General features: G+C 48.4%; 1 protein-coding gene across 4 annotated transcripts in view; it reads right to left on the reverse strand.

The window, feature by feature from the left end:
- Positions 1-801: 801 nt before the first annotated feature.
- The window catches only part of LOC137439777 (SAM and SH3 domain-containing protein 1), a 570,774-nt gene continuing 552,828 nt past the window's right edge, over positions 802-18,747 (reverse strand). For all 4 annotated transcript variants that reach the window (XM_078768572.1, XM_078768570.1, XM_078768571.1 and 1 more), the window contains 4 exons: positions 7,545-8,137; positions 4,303-4,953; positions 3,900-4,031; positions 802-3,728 (listed from right to left, as the gene is read on the reverse strand). In XM_078768572.1, coding sequence (XP_078624698.1) covers positions 3,657-3,728; positions 3,900-4,031; positions 4,303-4,953; positions 7,545-8,137 — 1,448 coding nt within the window. In that variant the 3' untranslated portion in view covers positions 802-3,656. The remainder of the gene's footprint in view (positions 3,729-3,899; positions 4,032-4,302; positions 4,954-7,544; positions 8,138-18,747) is intronic.

The following is an 18,747-nucleotide window of genomic DNA, read 5'->3' on the forward strand; positions in this document are numbered from 1 at the left end:
CACCCCACAAGCCCTCTCCCTCCCACAGATCTCCCGATGTCCCTGTTCTCTACTGTCGTACTTATGTGCTTCCCTCTCTCTCCCCATCTTGTCTCCCGCTCTCATTATCATATGTTTTATGTGTCCGTTTTTTTTTGTGATTAATGTTAGTTCTTACACGGGCCTCGATCTTGTATACAAAAAAAATACAAAAAAAAAGCTAGGAGCCGATTCTTCTTTTAGATCAGAAGGTCAAAGGTCAAGGTTGCATAAAAATTGTCAATTTTCATCCATTTCACTTGAAATTTGAGCAGGGCTTGCACATTGGGTCACCGAAGGCTATTGCTTTTGTGGTCAAAAGGTCAAAGTCGCCTAAATCGGCAGTTTTTTTTGAATGTTTTAGTTGTTTTCGTCATGTTTAGCATACGGAAGAAGTCTGAATACAAAGCGGACGCAGATGGTTTTCATTTTCAGATGCTTTCTAGTTGATGCTCAAATATAATAATTAAATTAATAATGAAAGTTGTGTTTAGCTTGTTTGTTCTGAGGTCAAGCATGAAAGTGCTATTCAGGCCATCCTGGGCGGTCGGTCCTTGCTGGGACGGAACGAACATGGCGGAAATGCTCAGTTGCAAATTTGTACGCGTTCTGCCGTGATATTGTCAGGGACTTTCGACGAGGGATCTAACAGCAAAACACCTGCATAAGGGTAGAGACATTGTTGTTTAGAGACCGGAAAACTTTCAGAAAGATAATGATCGGTCCAAGGGGGGATTGGTTCATCCACAGAACCCACAACACAATTGCAAAGCACAAACAACATTTGATTGAACTGGAATGTCTATTGTGCAAACTCCTCTCTTTAAACAGACAAGCAGTTGCTGCAATCCCAGCATATACATATACATATTTATATTATATTATAGTGAATGATGTGAATATCATTTGAAAAATGAATCAAATGGAACCAGTCCACAGCACAACATAAGGAAATATTATAAAAAAGGCTGCGAGGTTTTCTTTTTGCATTATTAATATGAAATGAAAATAAGATATTTAAGCACAAGATGCCAAACAATTTGGCTGTGTGTAAATATGTTTTGTAGCCATTGCCATCTGACTCCTCTTCTTTGGACACATTTCATTATGATCCCAGTACAGTAAACGAGAGCTGATAAAAAATGTTTTGTAAATAATATTAAAAATGAAAAAGTCTACTTTTGCCATAAATTCCACCTGGAAGAGCAGATTCTGATGTTTTTTGTGATGTGGAATCACCATTTCAGTTTGTAGGATAATAAATGGGGGAAAACGGGAAAACGTAAAGATGATGAAAGTATTATGTTTCATATTTTGCTTCAGATTGTTCTCCGTCGACCCCACGCGGACAGCTTAGGCACTCATACGTGGATCTACTTTAGCTTTCCGTGGAATCAAAGCGGACATAAAGGTAGAAGAGGAATGATTGATGCCCTTGTGTTGATAATAAGCTAATGTCATGAGAATCTCTCTTGCAGAGTGTGTGCTTGTATGTGTGTGTTTGTATGTGTGTGCTTGTATGTGTGTGTTTGTTTGTGTGTTTGTGTGTGTTTGTATGTGTGTGCTTGTATGTCTGTGATCGTATGTGTGTGTTTGTATGTGTGTGTTTGTATGTGTGTGTTTGTATGTGTGTGTTTGTATGTGTGTCCTCGTATGTGTGTGTTTGTTTGTGTGTGCTTGTATGTGTGTGATCGTATATGTGTGTTTGTATGTGTGTGTTTGTATGTGTGTGTTTGTATGTGTGTGCTCGTATGTGTGTGTTTGTTTGTGTGTTTGTGTGTGTGTTCGTGTGGGTGTGCTTGTATGTGTGTGTGCTTGTATGTGTGTGTTTGTTTGTATGTTTGTGTGTGTGTGTGTGCTTGTATGTGTGTGCTTGTATGTGTGTGCTTGTATGTGTGTGTTTGTTTGTATGTTTGTGTGTGTGTGTGCTTTTATGTGTGTGCTTATATGTGTGTGTTTGTATGTGTGTGCTCGTATGTGTGTGTTCGTATGTGTGTGTTTGTATGTGTGTGCTCGTATGTGTGTGTTTGTATGTGTGTGCTCATATGTGTGTGTTTGTAGGTGTGTGTTTATATGTGTGTTTGTATGTGAGTTTGTATGTGTGTGTTCGTATGTGTGTGTTTGTATGTGTGTGCTCGTATGTGTGTGTTTGTATGTGTGTGCTCATATGTGTGTGTTTGTAGGTGTGTGTTTATATGTGTGTTTGTATGTGAGTTTGTATGTGTGTGCTTATATGTGTGTGTTTGTATGTGTGTGCTCATATGTGTGTGTTTGTATGTGTGTGCTCGTATGTGTGTGTTTGTATGTGTGTGCTCATATGTGTGTTTGTAGGTGTGTGTTTATATGTGTTTGTATGTGAGTTTGTATGTGTGTGTTTGTATGTGTGTGTTTGTGTGTGTGTGTGTGTGTGTGTGTATGTGTGTGTGTGTGTGTGTGTGTGTGTGTGTGTGTGTGTGTGTGTGTGTGTGTGTATGTGTGTGTGTGCCCACTCTCTTTTACAATCTCTCTGATTCATCCTGTCTTACACTCTCTAATTTGTTCTCTCTCTTAAACTAATTTTATGCTCTCTCCTCGCTCTCGCTCCCTTCACACTCTTACACCTACACCATCTTACTCTTACACTGATTCATTCTCTGTCTCTCTCCTGAAATTTTGCTCTTTTCTTACACCGTCCCCTCTCTCTCTGTTGCAGTGTGTGTGTGTGTGTGTGTGTGTGTGTGTGTGTGTGTGTGTGTGTGTGTGTGTGTGTGTGTGTGTGTCTGCCTCTCTTACACTGATTTGTTTTCTAGTAAATTCTCTTTGATTCATTCTGTCTTACTCGCTCTTCGATTTACTCTCTCTCCGACACGTTTCATACTCTCTCTTTCTCCCTACTCTCCTTTCTCTCTCTCTTCACATTTTTGCACCCCCTCTTACCCTGATTCGAACTCTCTTTCTCCATTTTAAAAATTTCATACATTGTTTTTTTTTCTCTCCTTGCCTTTCCCTTTTTCTCTTTCATCTCCCCACCGTCCATCCACCCCCCCCCCCCCTCCTCCCCCATTTTTTGACTTGTAATACCCAGCAGTTACGAAAATAAAGCTCTTTATGCTTCCAAAGATGAAGCATCTCGATTGCATTTTACATTTACAAACCTTTGTATCACTCAGTCCATAACCATAATGTATGATTTTAATTATCACCACTGCTACTCCCAGATGAAATGTACGAGGCCAGATGGCCCGACTACCCTCCTGGCAAACGTCACTGCATCAGCAAAGTCTTCAGTCAAATCGGATTTATTCGTATGGAGCAGGAGACGCCAATGTTATTGGTAGAACACTTGGCCTACATTATGTCATGGCTACCCGACGGGTCTCTGCTCTTCAAGGTAGATTAGGCAAACCCAAGCATCCGCAAGGTATATTTCACAGGTTATTTACAAGTCACAGAAAAAAACGCTCGGCCTATTGTAAAATATCATTTGCAGATGTTTATATTTATGTACACTGATATATCGCCATTAGTATAAGTATGCACTGTACGTACTTTATACAACCATGAAGCATGATGGCAAAAAATCTGTAGTGCATCTCAAAGAAAAAACATTCTGAGTTTAGACAAATTTTTTTTTTGCCATTCTTGTGATGGGGTAGATCTCAGTTATTGCTGGGTCTTACGATGGTCTTCGGAGGAGTCTCGCAGAGCTTTTGTAGGTTCGGACTTGGAATCTGTACATACCAGGAACAGAGAGAAGACAGTACAATAGTTAATGTCACGGCTAAAGGATCAAATTGATGTGTTGGTTCAGGTCTAATGCCAGGTCCTCAATGCCTCCAATCCTCCAGTCAACGGTTCCTAAATGTAACAAATTGATATGGCAGATGAGTTGTTGTGCGTACCGCCATCCGATGCTGCTTGCGGAGCAGCTTCACACGGATGAGGTCCAGGGCCTCTGCAACTTCGGTTTGGCTGATGCCAAATTCGCTGGCGTATCTCCTCACCAGGTCTGAGGAGATCCCGCATCGCCCGTGCTGCCGAGACACATAATCGGCATATTGGAAGTGCACTCGAAGTGATGGCAACTGGGCTTCAAAGTAGAACAGTTTACATTTCTAATAACCAAATAGATGTTACAAATAGACTAACATTATGGACCAAAGAATTATTTTATTTACATTGGAAGACAATTTAGAACTGGAATAGGCTGAACAGAACTGAACTGTTTCCTGAACTGTTTCCTGAACTGTTTCCGTGCTTTTTCTATGACATAATGCAAATGTTAAAAACACAAGGAGGTTTCACCTTGTCTGAATATGGTTCTTCCGTGAGATCAAGCCCTTCTTCCTCCATCTTTCTCTCGAGAATGCTATCAAGACATGGTGGCGGTTTCCGTGTGGTTTTGCGTAGGGCACTTGGCCTTATTCCGGCTTCACTTTGCCTCGCCCCTCCATCTCGTGTCATCGCCAACCAAGCCACTGAGCTTGCCCTGCTACTTCCGGCGTCTCGTGCCTGTTCCCGGATAGAAGCCGGTACCAGTCGAACGCAGGCAGCTCCACCACCGGTGTATGATTTGCCTCGTCCGGACCCCAGCCTCGACAGACCGTTTAGTTCTGGCTCGCTGTTGGAGCGAGGGGTCGATACCTTTGTCTCATTCCACCTTTGCCCCCCTCTGCCTTTCGGCCTGAATTCTTCTGCGCTCTCATTCTTCGCCTGATTAGTATTGCCATCGGCTGATGCCACTAGAGCTTCTTCTCCCGATCCAAATTGACCGTGCTCGGTAGAGTTTGACCGCGAAGTGACACTCTCGGTGGCCGAGTCGCTCTCACTGCTATGAGGAGAGCGGTGCCCAGGCCTACGGTGTTTCCTCGGTGCTGGAACGGGCTTCTTCTTTCCCTGAAGAATATTGATCGGTATACTGGATCCAATCTTCACTGCGTCCATATTGTCATAGCCCTAAAAGTAGAACAAAAAACAAGTCAGCTCGTTGGAATAGTTGATTTATTTATTTTCACAAGATGCTGCCCCACTGCCAAAGTGATAAATCGGCCATTTTTAAAACCAAGGAATCAATAGTGGTGGAAAAGAGTGCCAATTCAAACTCTAGGTGTTATTATTGAGCAGAGTTATGTGTGAACTCTTCAGCACTGTTTATCTCGGCAGATGCTGTCTCTTACTATGTATAAGTGTCACATGTGACAGACATAAGGTTTATGATCAATTGTTGTACAAATCCATCTTTTATCTCCCCTCTCAGCTCCCTTCTTTCGGAATTTATGGAGGAATTGTGCATATTAGAAGGATCCGCTCCTTATGAGAGCGGCCAGGTCGGTTGTGTTATTATCTTTATTCAAACGTGTAATTCAAAATTTTTCTCGTGTACTTCAAAACATCTCACTGCACTGGAAAATGTGGGGACGGGAATACTGTAAAGGGTGGGACTTGTAATACCCTCCTCCACTTGGAGCGGTGCTACACGATACCGATTTACAGCACCTTCAGAAAGTATTCACACCGCTTGACTTTTTTCACATTTTGTTATGTTACAGCCTGAATTTAAAATGGATTAAATTGAGTGTTTTCTAACCCTAACCCTAACCCTAACCCTAACACTGATCTACACATAATACCCCATAATGTCAAAGTGGATTTTTTTTTTAGAAATCCTTACAAAATAATTCAAAATTAAATCAGAAATATCTAATTTATATAAGTATTCAGCGCCCTGAGTCAATACTTCGTAGAAGCGCCTTTGGCAGCCATTACAGCTTCGAGTCTTCTTGGGTGTGTCTGTATCAGCTTTGCATATCTGCATTTTGGGAGTTTCTCCTATTCTTCCTTGCAGATTTGCTCAAGCTCTGTCATGTTGGATGGGAAACGTCAGTGAACAGCAATCTTCAAGTCTTTCCACAGATTCTCAATGGGATTCAAATCTGGGCTTTGGCTGGGCCACTCAAGGTCTTTCACATTCTTGTTCTGAAGACATTCCAGTGTTGCTTTGTTGTATGCTTGGGGTCAATGTTCTGCTGGAACGTAAATCTTCGACACAGTCTAAGATCTTTTGCACTCCGAAGCAGGTTCTCCACAAGGATTTGCTTGTATTTGGCTCCATTAATTGTTTCCTCCAACCCTACAAGTCTCCTCATCCCTGCCGCAGAAAAGCCTCTCCATAGCATGATGTTGCCACCACCATGCTTCATGGTAATGATAGTGCTAGATGGTTGATGAGCTGTGCTTGGTTTCTGCCAGATATAGTGACTTGCATTCAGGCCAAAGAGTTCAATTTTCATCTGAACTGACCACAAAATCTTTCGTCCCATTCTCAGAGTCTTTTACGTGACTTTTTACAAACTCAATGCGTGCTGTCATGTGCCTTTTTCTCAGGAGTGGCTTCCATCTGTCCACTCTCACATCAAGCCTAAATTTGTGAAGTCCTGTAGAGACTATTATCCTTCCAGCAGGTTCTCCCATCTCAGCCAAAGAACTCTGTAGTTCTGTCAGAGTGGTCATTGGGTTATTGGTAGCCTCCCTGACCAAGGTCCTTCTTGCCTGGTTGCTCAGTTTGGAGGGATGGCCAGCTCAAGGAAGAGTCTGGGTAGTTTCATATATTTTCCATTTCCTAATGATGGAGCTCATTGTGCTCTTGGGAACTTTCAACACTCTAGAAATTGTTTTATATCCTTCCCCAGATCTATGCTTCCTCACACTTCTATCTTGGAATTCTACGGACAGTTCCTTGGACTTCATGGTAGAGTTTCTGCTCTGAAATTCACTGCCAACTGTGGGACCTTATATAGAAAGGTGTGTTTCTTTCTAAATCATGTCCAATCAAATGAATTGGCCACAGGTGGACTCCAATCAAGTTGTAGAGACATCTTAAGGATGATCAAAGGAAATTGGATGCACCTGATCTCAATTTGGAGTGTCATAGCAAAGGGGTCGAATACTTATTGCGTCAAGACATGCCACCTTTTCATTTTTTATTATTTTGTAAAAAAAATCCCCAAAAATTCCACTTTGACACTGGGTTATTATTATGTATCGATCAGTGCCAAAAAAAAAAATCTTAATTTAATCCATTTAAAATTCAGGCTCTAACACAACAAAATGTGAAAACGTCAAGGGGTGTGAGTACTTTCTGAAGGCACTTTACATAGAGAAATTTGCGTCCCCCATCCCTCCCTCCTAATAACCATAATGAGGGTCATGCTGATCCTATGTTGCAAGTCTGGATGCAATCAGCCCAGAACTATAGGAGGATCACGTATGACGACAAACAAACAAACACACCGGCACACAAGCACCGGTACATGAATTATAGTAAGAATGAACTACAACCCAAAGGATTTAAAGAAGTAAAGATTTGGAAGTGGGGGATATGAATGGTAGCTGTGCAGAGTGTAGGGGAAAAGGAGATTGAGAAATGGGAAGTCTTATTAAATATAATGGAAGGCTAGAAATTCTCAGGGAAATTAATTAAATATGATTATCTGAACCTTCTTTCAACCTGATACTCCTCTTCCTCATAAAAACATTCAGGAAATCACCTGGGGCACAGGGGAGGTTGCCCTTTGTCCTTCCCAGGGCCTCGTTTCTACAATCGCAGCTTTGTGGTCCTTTTCATAATCATCATCATCATCATCTTCTTCGGGATCATCATCGTCGTCACGTCGTTCTTTAGCCACCATCACTTTCTGATCATCACCATGACATCCTTGAGAAACCCCCACCACTTTGGCCTCCGTTGCACATTGTCTGTTTGTCGTGGGCACCTCTTGATGGTTTTTCTCAGTCTCCACAACCACGATCGCTTCATAATACTTGTCACAGTGGTTCTGTCCTTCCGGTATAACCACAGCACCCTGCTCATGGTTGTGCGCCTCCTCTTCCCTCGAGGTTTTGCATTCCTCCTTTTCTCCATCCGACCCATCACCGATGATGCGCATGTACACCGAGCGGACGATGTTCTCAGGGAGGTGGCTTTTCTCCACCACGATGTTCTCCACACTGCAAGCAGCTCGTAGTCTGTACTCCGGCCCATCTTGTACCGGCTGCACATCCGGTCGATCAGGCGAGTCCATGCCGGGCCTTGTGGTCGCTTCTTGATAGAGCTTGTCGAATGGGCTGCTACTTCCTTTGCCTGAATAATGTGAACAGGAAATGAGATATTTATTAATATGTTGTGAGGTTTTATCGTTAAAGGAAACTAAAGATAAGCAAAAATGAACTCATAAGGCCTGGTTTTAAATCTCGTCACTGCTCTAATCGCATCTTCAATCTCCGACTGGAGTTAACAAAGGGCCTTACAATGCAACATTACTTCTTTTAGCGTAAATTGTACTTCGTCATTTTAAATGTCTGCAAGTAAAAGGAGCAGAAAGAAATGGATCAAAAGTGCAATAAGTAAGGCAATGATGCCATCAAGAAAATACAAGTATAAAAGGGCCTTTTGACCCATCGAGATATTTTTGGTACTTTGATTACAATTCTCCACAACATTCACTCTAAACAACACAGACATTATAAGGACGTCAAGGTTGTTGGTGAAGATTTACAAAACTTCTTACTATAACGAAAAAAATTTTATAACGTAAGAAATCTTAGTATAACGGAGCAAACGTGGACGTCACCAAAACTCCAGAATTGACATTTAATGGTTCTTGGGCCTACGTAGAGGTTCCAAACCTGGTTCTACCTCTGGTTCCAAGCCTAATGCTGGCCTAAGTGCCACCGAAGGCCAGGAGACATGCACATACTTTAGTCTTAGTCCGGTGCACATACTCCAGCACACGTACTCTGGCTCCTTCGCTCCGATAAACTGAGAAGGGTATTCCCACCCAGAGTGTGAGGGTGCCTGCTAGTGATATATTAATTCATGTCTCCAGAAGGTCTTTAAGGAAGTGGAACTCAAACTTGAACAAGAGCGGCACTCGGTAGAGACCATACCTCCGCTAGGCTCAACGGCTTACGGTTTCTATCCCACTGAGAGGCCAGATCTGGATTTCGACCTGAACCTCGGTAGATAAACCTTGGTAGAACTAGAACGGTAGAAACCTCGGTAAAAAATAAACCTCGGTAGAAAACCTGAACCTCGGTAGATATAAACGGTAGAAATAAAATAAACCTGAACCTCAGTAGAAACAAACCTGAACCTCGGTAGAAATCAACCTGCACCTCGGTAGAAATAAACGGTAGAAATAAAATAAACCTGAATCTCGGTAGAAATCAACCTGCACCTCGGTAGAAATAAACGGTAGAAATAAAATAAACCTGAATCTCGGTAGAAATCAACCTGCACCTCGGTAGAAATAAACGGTAGAAATAAAATAAACCTGAAACTCGGTAGAAATAAACCTGAACCTCGGTAGAAATAAACCTGAACCTCGGTAGAAATAAACCTGAACCTCGGTAGAAATAAACCTCGGTAGAAATAAAATAAACCTGAACCTCGGTAGAAACAAACCTGCACCTCGGTAGAAATAAACGGTAGAAATAAAATAAACCTGAACCTCGGTAGAACCTCGGTAGAAATAAACGGTAGAAATAAAATAAACCTGAACCTCGGTAGAAATAAACTAAACCTGAACCTCGGTAGAAATAAACTAAACCTGAACCTCGGTAGAAATAAACCTCGGTAGAAATAAACCTGAACCTCGGTAGAAATAAACTAAACCTGAACCTCGGTAGAAATAAACCTGAACCTCGGTAGAAATAAACTAAACCTGAACCTCGGTAGAAATAAACCTGAACCTCGGTAGAAATAAACTAAACCTGAACCTCGGTAGAAATAAACCTGAACCTCGGTAGAAATAAACTAAACCTGAACCTCGGTAGAAATAAACCTGAACCTCGGTAGAAATAAACTAAACCTGAACCTCGGTAGAAATAAACCTGAACCTCGGTAGAAATAAACTAAACCTGAACCTCGGTAGAAATAAACCTCGGTAGAAATAAACCTGAACCTCGGTAGAAATAAACCTCGGTAGAAATAAACCTGAACCTCGGTAGAAATAAACCTGAACCTCGGTAGAAATAAACCTGAAACTCGGTAGAAATAAACCTGAACCTCGGTAGAAATAAACCTGAACCTCGGTAGAAATAAACCTGAAACTCGGTAGAAATAAACCTGAACCTCGGTAGAAATAAACCTGAACCTTGCTAGAAATAAACCTCGGTAGAAATAAACCTCGGTAGAACTAGAACGGCACTCGGTGGAGACCATACCTCAGCTAGGCTCAACAGCTTACGGTTTCTATCCCACCGATAGGCCAGATCTGGATTCCAACCTGAACCAAAATCGAATCGGCTTGTTCTTGCCGCCTTACCAACCCATGCACCAAATTTCGTCCGAATCCGTCCACAACTTTTTGACATATCTTGTTCACAGACAAACAAACAAACAGATAGACAGACAAACAAACAAACAAACAGACAGACAGGGGTGAAAACATAACCTCCATCTACCTTCGATGGCGGAGGAAATGAACCCACAGGACCGAGTACATGATGTAAAACGTCACGAATGTTTATTAGTTGGTATCAAACATCACACAGTACTGTAGTTTTTGTGCAAAAAAATGATGGAAGGTTTTTGTGTTTCGATTAAAGCATTACATCCGTCACAATCATATCATATTGTTCATTTCACCGAGACGAGTCTGTCAATTGATTTGGATTTGCAGGTGAGTGTCTTTGGGTGTTTATACATGTGTCTATCATGTGTGCACCTTGCGTTCCTCCTTCCAAGGACTTGTGTACCCATCTGGGAACAAATAGCATCGAAGTCTCCGGTCTGGAGCTTCTTGTTGCCTGTTTACCCAAACCAATGTCTCCTGACACTAAAGAGATCAACTGCAGCAGCCAGGGAATCGGGAAGCAGGAATTTGGCGAGGGCACAAACATACGAGGGCCTAGTTGTTTTATTATTTTTTTGGAAAGTTTTGTGGGATCTTTAACATTGACGAGCAAGTTGTGGCAGACCGGCCCGTCAGCTCAAAGACCTTTATGATTTAATGCACTGACTGTGAAGCACCAGGGTGACGCGTTATCAACAAGGCATATTCTGTTGCCCTTCCAAGAATCTCATTTGATTTGGCATGAGATCTCATGGAAATCTCATCCGATCTCATGAGGACCTTTTCCTCTGTGGGTGGAAATTGAGGATATTCCTTTGGAAGCCGTGCATGTTTCCATGAGGCAGAGGGATGAGCCGCACCATTACAATTCAAGTGTAATTGGAGAATTCCTTTTTCCTGAGTGAAGAATTCCTTTTTCAAGTGAAGAATTCCTTTTTCCTGAGTGATTCAATGTGAGTGTGATAGTTAATAATCTCGCACTTGATGTTCTTACTGTGGCGGACACAAAAGCCCACTGGCGTGGTGACATCATTCCGCGCACCAAGTGGGCGGTGGCCACGCCCGAGGGGTAGGCGTGGCCTCATGATATACACCGGGCGCGCAGCCCGGAGCGCGCCAGTGTTACAGTGAGCTCCTGAAATAAAGACGCTTATAAGTTACCGCTTGTCCGCTTCCTCCTTGCTCGCAAGCAGCGCGCGTAACGCCGCGCTTTACTGGTGACCCCCTCGACGTTGGATCTGCCGGAGCGATCCTTCCACACGCGACGCCATTGCCATGGCCAACTTCATCAAACTTCCCGAATTTTGGGAGGCTCAGGCCGAAGTCTGGTTCGTCCAGGCCGAAGCCCAATTTCAGCTTCGGCGCCTCCCCGGCGATGACACGCGCTATTGCCACGTCGTCGCCTCCCTCGGGCCCGGCACAGCCGCTCGAGTTGTGTCCGTCCTTCGCCACCCACCGGACGGCCACAAGTACGAGGCACTCAAGCGGCTACTCCTAGCCACGTTCGGCCTCACGGACGACGCACGGGCCGACCGCCTCCTGGATCTCCCCGAGCTCGGTGACATGCGCCCGTCGGTCCGAATGGACCATATGCTGTCACTGTTGGGCGACGAAGCCCCCGGTTCTCTATTCCGGGCGCTTTTCCGTCGCCAACTTCCAGCGCAGGTTCGCCTCGCGTTGGCCGGGACCGGGCTAACTGAACCCCGAGCATTGGCAGCCGAGGCGGACAAGTACTTCGCCGCTTCGGACACGCGGGTGAGAGTCGGCGTGGCCGTCGCGGCCCTCGTGGCTGATGCTGCTGATGCTGCTGATCCACAGCATCAGCTTATACAGCATACGCAGCATGCTGATACGCACCTCGTGACTGCCGCCACGCCCCGCCCACCGCCGCGGCGAAAACCGCCACCGCGGGGAAACCCGCCAACTCCACCGGCCTGGCAGAGCCAGCCGCGCTCCTCCAGCTCCACCACCTGGTGCTGGTTCCACGCCAAGTTCGGCCACGAAGCTCGGCAGTGTCATCCGCCATGCTCCTTCAACAGGTCGGGAAATGCCCGGGCCGGCGCTCAATAGTGGTGATGAGCGCCGGCCGTTCGAGCAGCCTGCTGTTCATAACGGACACCTTCTCCGGGCGCCGTTACCTGTGCGACACGGGAGCGCAGGTGAGTGTCGTTCCCGCCGGCACGTCAGACAAGCACGCCGCGGGTGGGGGCCCCGCGCTGCTTGCCGCGAACGGGACGCCCATCCGTACGTACGGAAAACGCTGCCTCTCTCTGCGGTTCGGAGGGCAGGTTTTCCGATGGACGTTCGTCACCGCCGACGTGCCCATGGCACTGCTTGGCGCGGACTTCCTGTGCGCTAATGGGCTCCTGGTCGACGTCAAGCGCAGACGTCTTGTCCAGGCCGAGACGTTCAGCTCGCTCGCTTGTGCGTTGCCCAGCTCAACGAGCGGCTTGCCAAGCGGCTTGCCGAATGGTTCGGTTCCGGCCACGTTGGTCTGTACGCTTCCGGCAGCGGACGCATTCACCCACCTCCTCGCCGGCTTCCCGACCCTCACGCGGCCCACCTTCTCGGCGGGGGCCGTCAAGCACTGGGTGGCCCATCACATCCCCACCGTCGGGCCACCGGTCTACGCCCGGGCACGCCGCCTCGAGCCGACGAAGCTGGCGGTGGCAAAAGCGGCGTTCGCTACCCTGGAGCGACTCGGCATCGTTCGGCGCTCAGAGAGCGCTTGGGCGTCGCCGCTGCACATTGTGCCGAAGCCCGGCGGGGGATGGCGACCGTGCGGGGACTATCGCCGTCTCAATGACGCCACGACTCCCGACCGCTACCCCGTCCCCCACATTCAGGACTTTTCCGCCCGTTTGGCGGGCATGTCCTTCTTCTCGAAGGTGGACCTCATACGCGGCTACCATCAGGTCCCCGTCAGGCCGGAGGACGTCCCGAAGACGGCGGTCATCACGCCATTCGGACTCTTCGAGTTCCTGCGCATGCCCTTCGGTCTGAAGAATGCGGCTCAGGCGTTCCAGCGACTGATGGACAGCATCCTGCGCGACTTGGATTTTGTCTACGTCTACCTGGACGATATCCTTGTCGCCAGCGCGTCCCGCGAAGAGCACCTACGCCACCTCTGCACGCTCTTCGAACGCCTGGGCCAGCATGGCCTGATTGTGAACCCCGCAAAGTGCCGGTTCGGCGCCGCCATCATCGATTTTCTGGGGCACCGTGTCACCAGGCACGGAGCCGTCCACCTGCCGGCCAAGGTGGAGGCGGTGAAGGGGTTTCCACGCCCCCGCACGATCAGAGGGCTGCAGGAGTTCCTGGGCATGGTGAACTTTTACCATCGGTTCCTGCCCCGTATCGCCCAGCTCCTGCGCCCCCTGCACGAAGCTCTCCGAGGTAAGCTGGGCAAAGGCGACGTTACCTGGACCGAGCAGATGGACACGGCGTTCACGGGCACGAAGCTCGCCTTGGCTAACGCCACCATGCTCGCGCACCCGGCGCCCGATGCACCGATCGCCCTCACCACCGATGCCTCGGACTACGCGGTGGGCGCGGTGCACGAGCAATGGGTGCGTGGAGCTTGGCAACCGCTGGCGTTCTTTAGCCGGCAGCTTCGCCCGCCCGAACACCGTTACAGTACCTTCGACCGCGAGTTGCTCGGGCTTCACTTGGCGGTCAGGCACTTCCGCCATCTGCTCGAGGGCCGTGCGTTCACTGCCTTCGTCGACCACAAGCCGCTGATCTTCGCGATGGGCAAGGTCACCGAGCCGTGGTCGGCCCGGCAGCAGCGTCACCTCTCGGCCGTGTCCGAGTACACGACGGACATCCAGCACGTTGCGGGGAAGGACAACCCGGTGGCGGATTGCCTTTCCCGGGCCGTCGCCCACGCAGTCCACCTCGGCATCGACTATGCCCGGATGGCAGTGGACCAGGCCGCTGACCCCGATGTCCAGGCCTTGCGGACCGCCGTCACGGGCCTCCGCGTCACCGAGGTGGCGTTCGACGACGCGGGCGCGGCCCTCTTGTGCGACGTCTCCCTCGGGCGTCCTCGCCCCATCGTGCCCGCGGGCTGGCAGCGCCAGGTGTTTGACGCCATCCACGGCCTGTCCCACCCGGGCGCGAGGGCCTCCCAAAGGCTGATCGCCGACAAGTTCGTCTGGCATGGCCTCCGGAAGGCCGTCCGCGGCTGGGCCAGGACGTGCCTCGCGTGCCAGTGCGCCAAGGTGCACCGGCACACCCAGGCCCCGTTGGCCCTGTTCACGGTGCCGGAACGCCGGTTTGACCACGTCCACGTGGACCTGGTGGGACCTCTGCCCCCCTCGCGGGGTTTCACCTACGTCCTCACCATGGTGGACCGCACCACCCGGTGGCCGGAGGCCGTGCCCTTGGCGTCGACAACGGCGGCCGATGTCGTGCAGGCTTTCATCGCCACCTGGGTCGCCCGGTTCGGCGCCCCCTCAGACATCTCGTCCGACCGCGGCCCCCAGTTCACCTCGGAGCTCTGGGGGGCGGTCGCGCAGGGGCTCGGGGCCCGGCTGCACCGAACCACGGCCTACCACCCCCAGGCTAACGGCCTGTGTGAGCGATTTCACCGCTCATTGAAGGCCGCGCTCCGGGCCACCCTCCGCGACGGTGGCTGGGTCGACAGGCTCCCCTGGGTCCTGCTGGGCCTCCGGACGGCGCCCAAGGAGGACCTGCGCGCATCCGCGGCGGAGTTGGTCTTCGGGCAACCGCTGCGGGTGCCGGGCGAGTTCCTCCCCGACTCCACGGCACCATGGTCCGCGGCACAGCAGCGCTCCGGTCTGCAAGAGACCGCCCAGAGGTCGCCCCGGTGCCAACGGCATGCCCCGGGCACCCACCGACGCACGTCGCCCCGGAGCTTCGCACGGCAGAGTACGTCTTCGTCCGCCACGATGCCCACCGGACACCACTGCGGCCCCCGTACGACGGGCCTTTCCGCGTGCTGGAGACCGGGGCGAAGCACTTCACCCTGGACATCGGCGGTACTCCTGACCGCGTTTCGGTAGACCGCCTCAAGCCGGCCCACCTCGACGTGGACCATCCACCGCCAGTGGCCCGACCCCCACGTCGGGGCCGCCCCCCTGCGGGCGGACCCCCGGCACCGCCCAGCCCCGCCGCCCCCCGGTCCTGCACCCATCCCAGGGGCAGCCAGGGGCATCCCACCTGGCATCCCTGCACCCCGGACGCCGCCGATCGCCAGGGGGCGCTTCGGCCGGGTCATTCGTCTGCCCCGCAAACTGGCCCTCCAGGTGCGCGGGAATTCTGGGGCGGCGCGTGTGGCGGACACAAAAGCCCACTGGCGTGGTGACATCATTCCGCGCACCAAGTGGGCGGTGGCCACGCCCGAGGGGTAGGCGTGGCCTCATGATATACACCGGGCGCGCAGCCCGGAGCGCGCCAGTGTTACAGTGAGCTCCTGAAATAAAGACGCTTATAAGTTACCGCTTGTCCGCTTCCTCCTTGCTCGCAAGCAGCGCGCGTAACGCCGCGCTTTATTACCACGATTGATGGTGGGTCTTGTGCATGTTGCTGGCACATCCTCATGCCAAACTTCAGATTACTATAAGGATACACATCATGGAGCTATGGAATTCCATGTGCGCAATGAAATAGCTGAATTTCGTGGAATTGTGTGCTATCCACTTACGATGTGATTTCTTAACGTTAAAAGTTTAATAAAAACACCAAGTGCGCATGTAATGTTCATTAATTCCAGCCACAAATCCACAAAATTAAAGGTGTGGGATGACACCTCAGCTGCATTGGGCTGCCGAAGCAGTTTCATTAGCAAGGGGGCACAGTCCCAGACGGGTTGTCGCTCCAACGCAGGATACTTGGAATGACTCATTTTTTCCCAGATCAGGTACTCTTTTTTTTTTTTTTTTTTCTTTTTTAGTACAAGTTCGAGGCTCGTGAAAGAGCTACAATTAATCAAAAAAAAAATGGACACGTAAAACATATAATAAGGGGAGCGAGCGGCAGACAACATGGGGAGAGAGGGGGAAGCACACAAGCACAACATCTGAGAGCAGGGACATCGGGTGATCTGTGGGAGGGAGAGGGCTTGGGGGGAGGAGGCGTGGGAATGGGGGTGGGGTGCGTAGGAATGGGGGGGAGGGTGGGAGAAGTATAAAACACATGGACACTGCAAGGACTTCCAGGAAGGAAGTCGGTATTTCAAAAAAGTGGATCTGGGGTTAATTAACGGGGGTAGAAAAGATCAAGGTTTTGGATGGGAGAAGATAAGAGATGGTGGTGAACAGCTGTTTTAAAGACCTGGAGGGAGGAGTTGGATTGAAGAGTGAGGGAGTTTTTTGAGTGAGGAAATTTTGCCAAACTTGGAGGGATGACTTCGCTGAGTTAACTCACCGGATGTTATTTTGCCACAGCGGGAGCTTGAATTCAAGAACCTTAAGATCTCAAGCCAACAACCTTACCTATTGAGCAACCATCAGGTGTAATATCACAATATTTATATGTGTGACCATAACCTTTCGAGAAGTGAAGATTTTGTTTATGGTTAACAGGTAGTTTCATTGCCGAGACATATACCGACCATTAGATCGTCTGGTAGGTGGACCGAGGTTATGTTTTTACCCCCGTTTGTCTGTCTGTTTTAATGTGAGCAGGATATCTCAATCCTCATTTGTGGACGGATTTGAACGAAACTTGGCGGATGAGTTGGTTCGGTGATAAGAACAAGATGATTCGATTTTGGTTGAGGTCCGAATCCAGATCCGGCCTGTCAGTGGGATACAAAGCATAAAGTCTTCAGCCTTGAGGAGGTACGTGCTCCACCCATTGCCGTTCGAGTTTTCCGTTTTGTTTCCAGAACAATGTTAATTTGCATTTTCTGTCGGCTTTTACTTCGCTGGTTTGGCCTTCGGCGAGGCACATAACTACAAGCATCAACCACTTTTTTGGAATTTCGACTTCTTTCCTGGAAGTCCTGGCAGTGTCCATGTGTTTTATATCCCTCCCACCCCACCCCCCCCCCCCTTCCTATGCCTCCTCCCCCCAAGTTCCCTCCCTCCCACAGATCTCCCAATGTCCCTGCTCTCTACTGTTGTACATGTGTGCTTCCCTCTCTCTCTCCACATCTTGTCTCCCGCTCCCTTTATCATATGTTTTATGTGTCCGTTTTTTTTTGTGATTAATGTTAGCTCTTACATGAGCCTCGATCTTGTACACACAAAAAAAAATACGTGTATGGATTCTTGCCTTATGGGTAATGTATTCGATTTGCATCAATAGACAATGTGTGTTTGTGGGTAGGAAGTCGGAGAGAAGCTGATTATTATCGGCCCTCGAGTCCATTCTGTGGATTTTGTGCCTCATTTAATGTGCACTGTTTTATTTTTGAACCATCTATACCTCAATGCATGGCATTTATATACTGCATCAATGTACCGTATTGCCCTTTACGTTGTCAACTCTAATGGACAAGTTTGATCGATCACAAACTTTTAGGAAACATTAACTCCATAATCACTATGACTGGCTTAATACGTTGGGATTAAAAGAGCATGGAGTGCTTTCCGTGTTCAAACTTGTAACGATTTGTAATTATTATATTATTTTCTTTCAAGCTCAAAGGTAATATAAAGTCGTTTAGAGCTTCTGCTATTATTTCCCAATGAATACGGGATCAATTCTTAATATTTATACCTCTCAATGATGTTCTAACCTGCCCTGGCATATTGTGCCCTTTATATCTATCTCCCTCTGTCTCTGTCTCTATCTCTGTCTCTCTCTCTCGCTCTGTCGCTCTCGCTCTCTCTCCCTCTCTGTACCCACCCTCCCAGTTGTCCTAAATTGTGTCTTTTGCAGCTGAAAAGGTGGTAAGGTTTCTGGCAACCTTCGACTCTGATTCTGCAACTAGACCGGACGGCAACAGCCTCACGTGTCCTAAAAACCTGCTCTGCTGCTCTTGCACTTCCCTCTCTGCCCTTTTCACCCTGTCGTTTACCACAGGTTATCTTCCAACTGCTTGGGAGTCTGCCAACATGACACCATAACATAAAAAGGTGTAAATATGGACCCCTTAACTACAGACCAATTGGCGTACTTCCAATCATCAGCAAGGTCATGGAATCAATCATCACAGTTGACATAAAATCATTCCTTTCTCCAACAACCTCATCTCAGATCATCAATTCGGATTCAGACATGGTCACTCCACCTTGGACATGCTACTTCTACTCTCCCAACAATGAGTGGGGCCCTCAATATCAGAGATGAGATCAGGACAGGGAATAGTTGGGACATAATCAGGACAGGGACATGTCTCTTGCTTTCGATACAGTCTGGCATCCTGCATTGCTCTCCAAATTGTCTGCCGATGGAATCCAAGGCTATCTCCATGACTGGATTA

This window comes from Myxine glutinosa, chromosome 14, assembly GCF_964187855.1.
Source record: "Myxine glutinosa chromosome 14, kmMyxGlut1.1, whole genome shotgun sequence".
NCBI classification, from domain to species: domain Eukaryota; kingdom Metazoa; phylum Chordata; class Myxini; order Myxiniformes; family Myxinidae; genus Myxine; species Myxine glutinosa.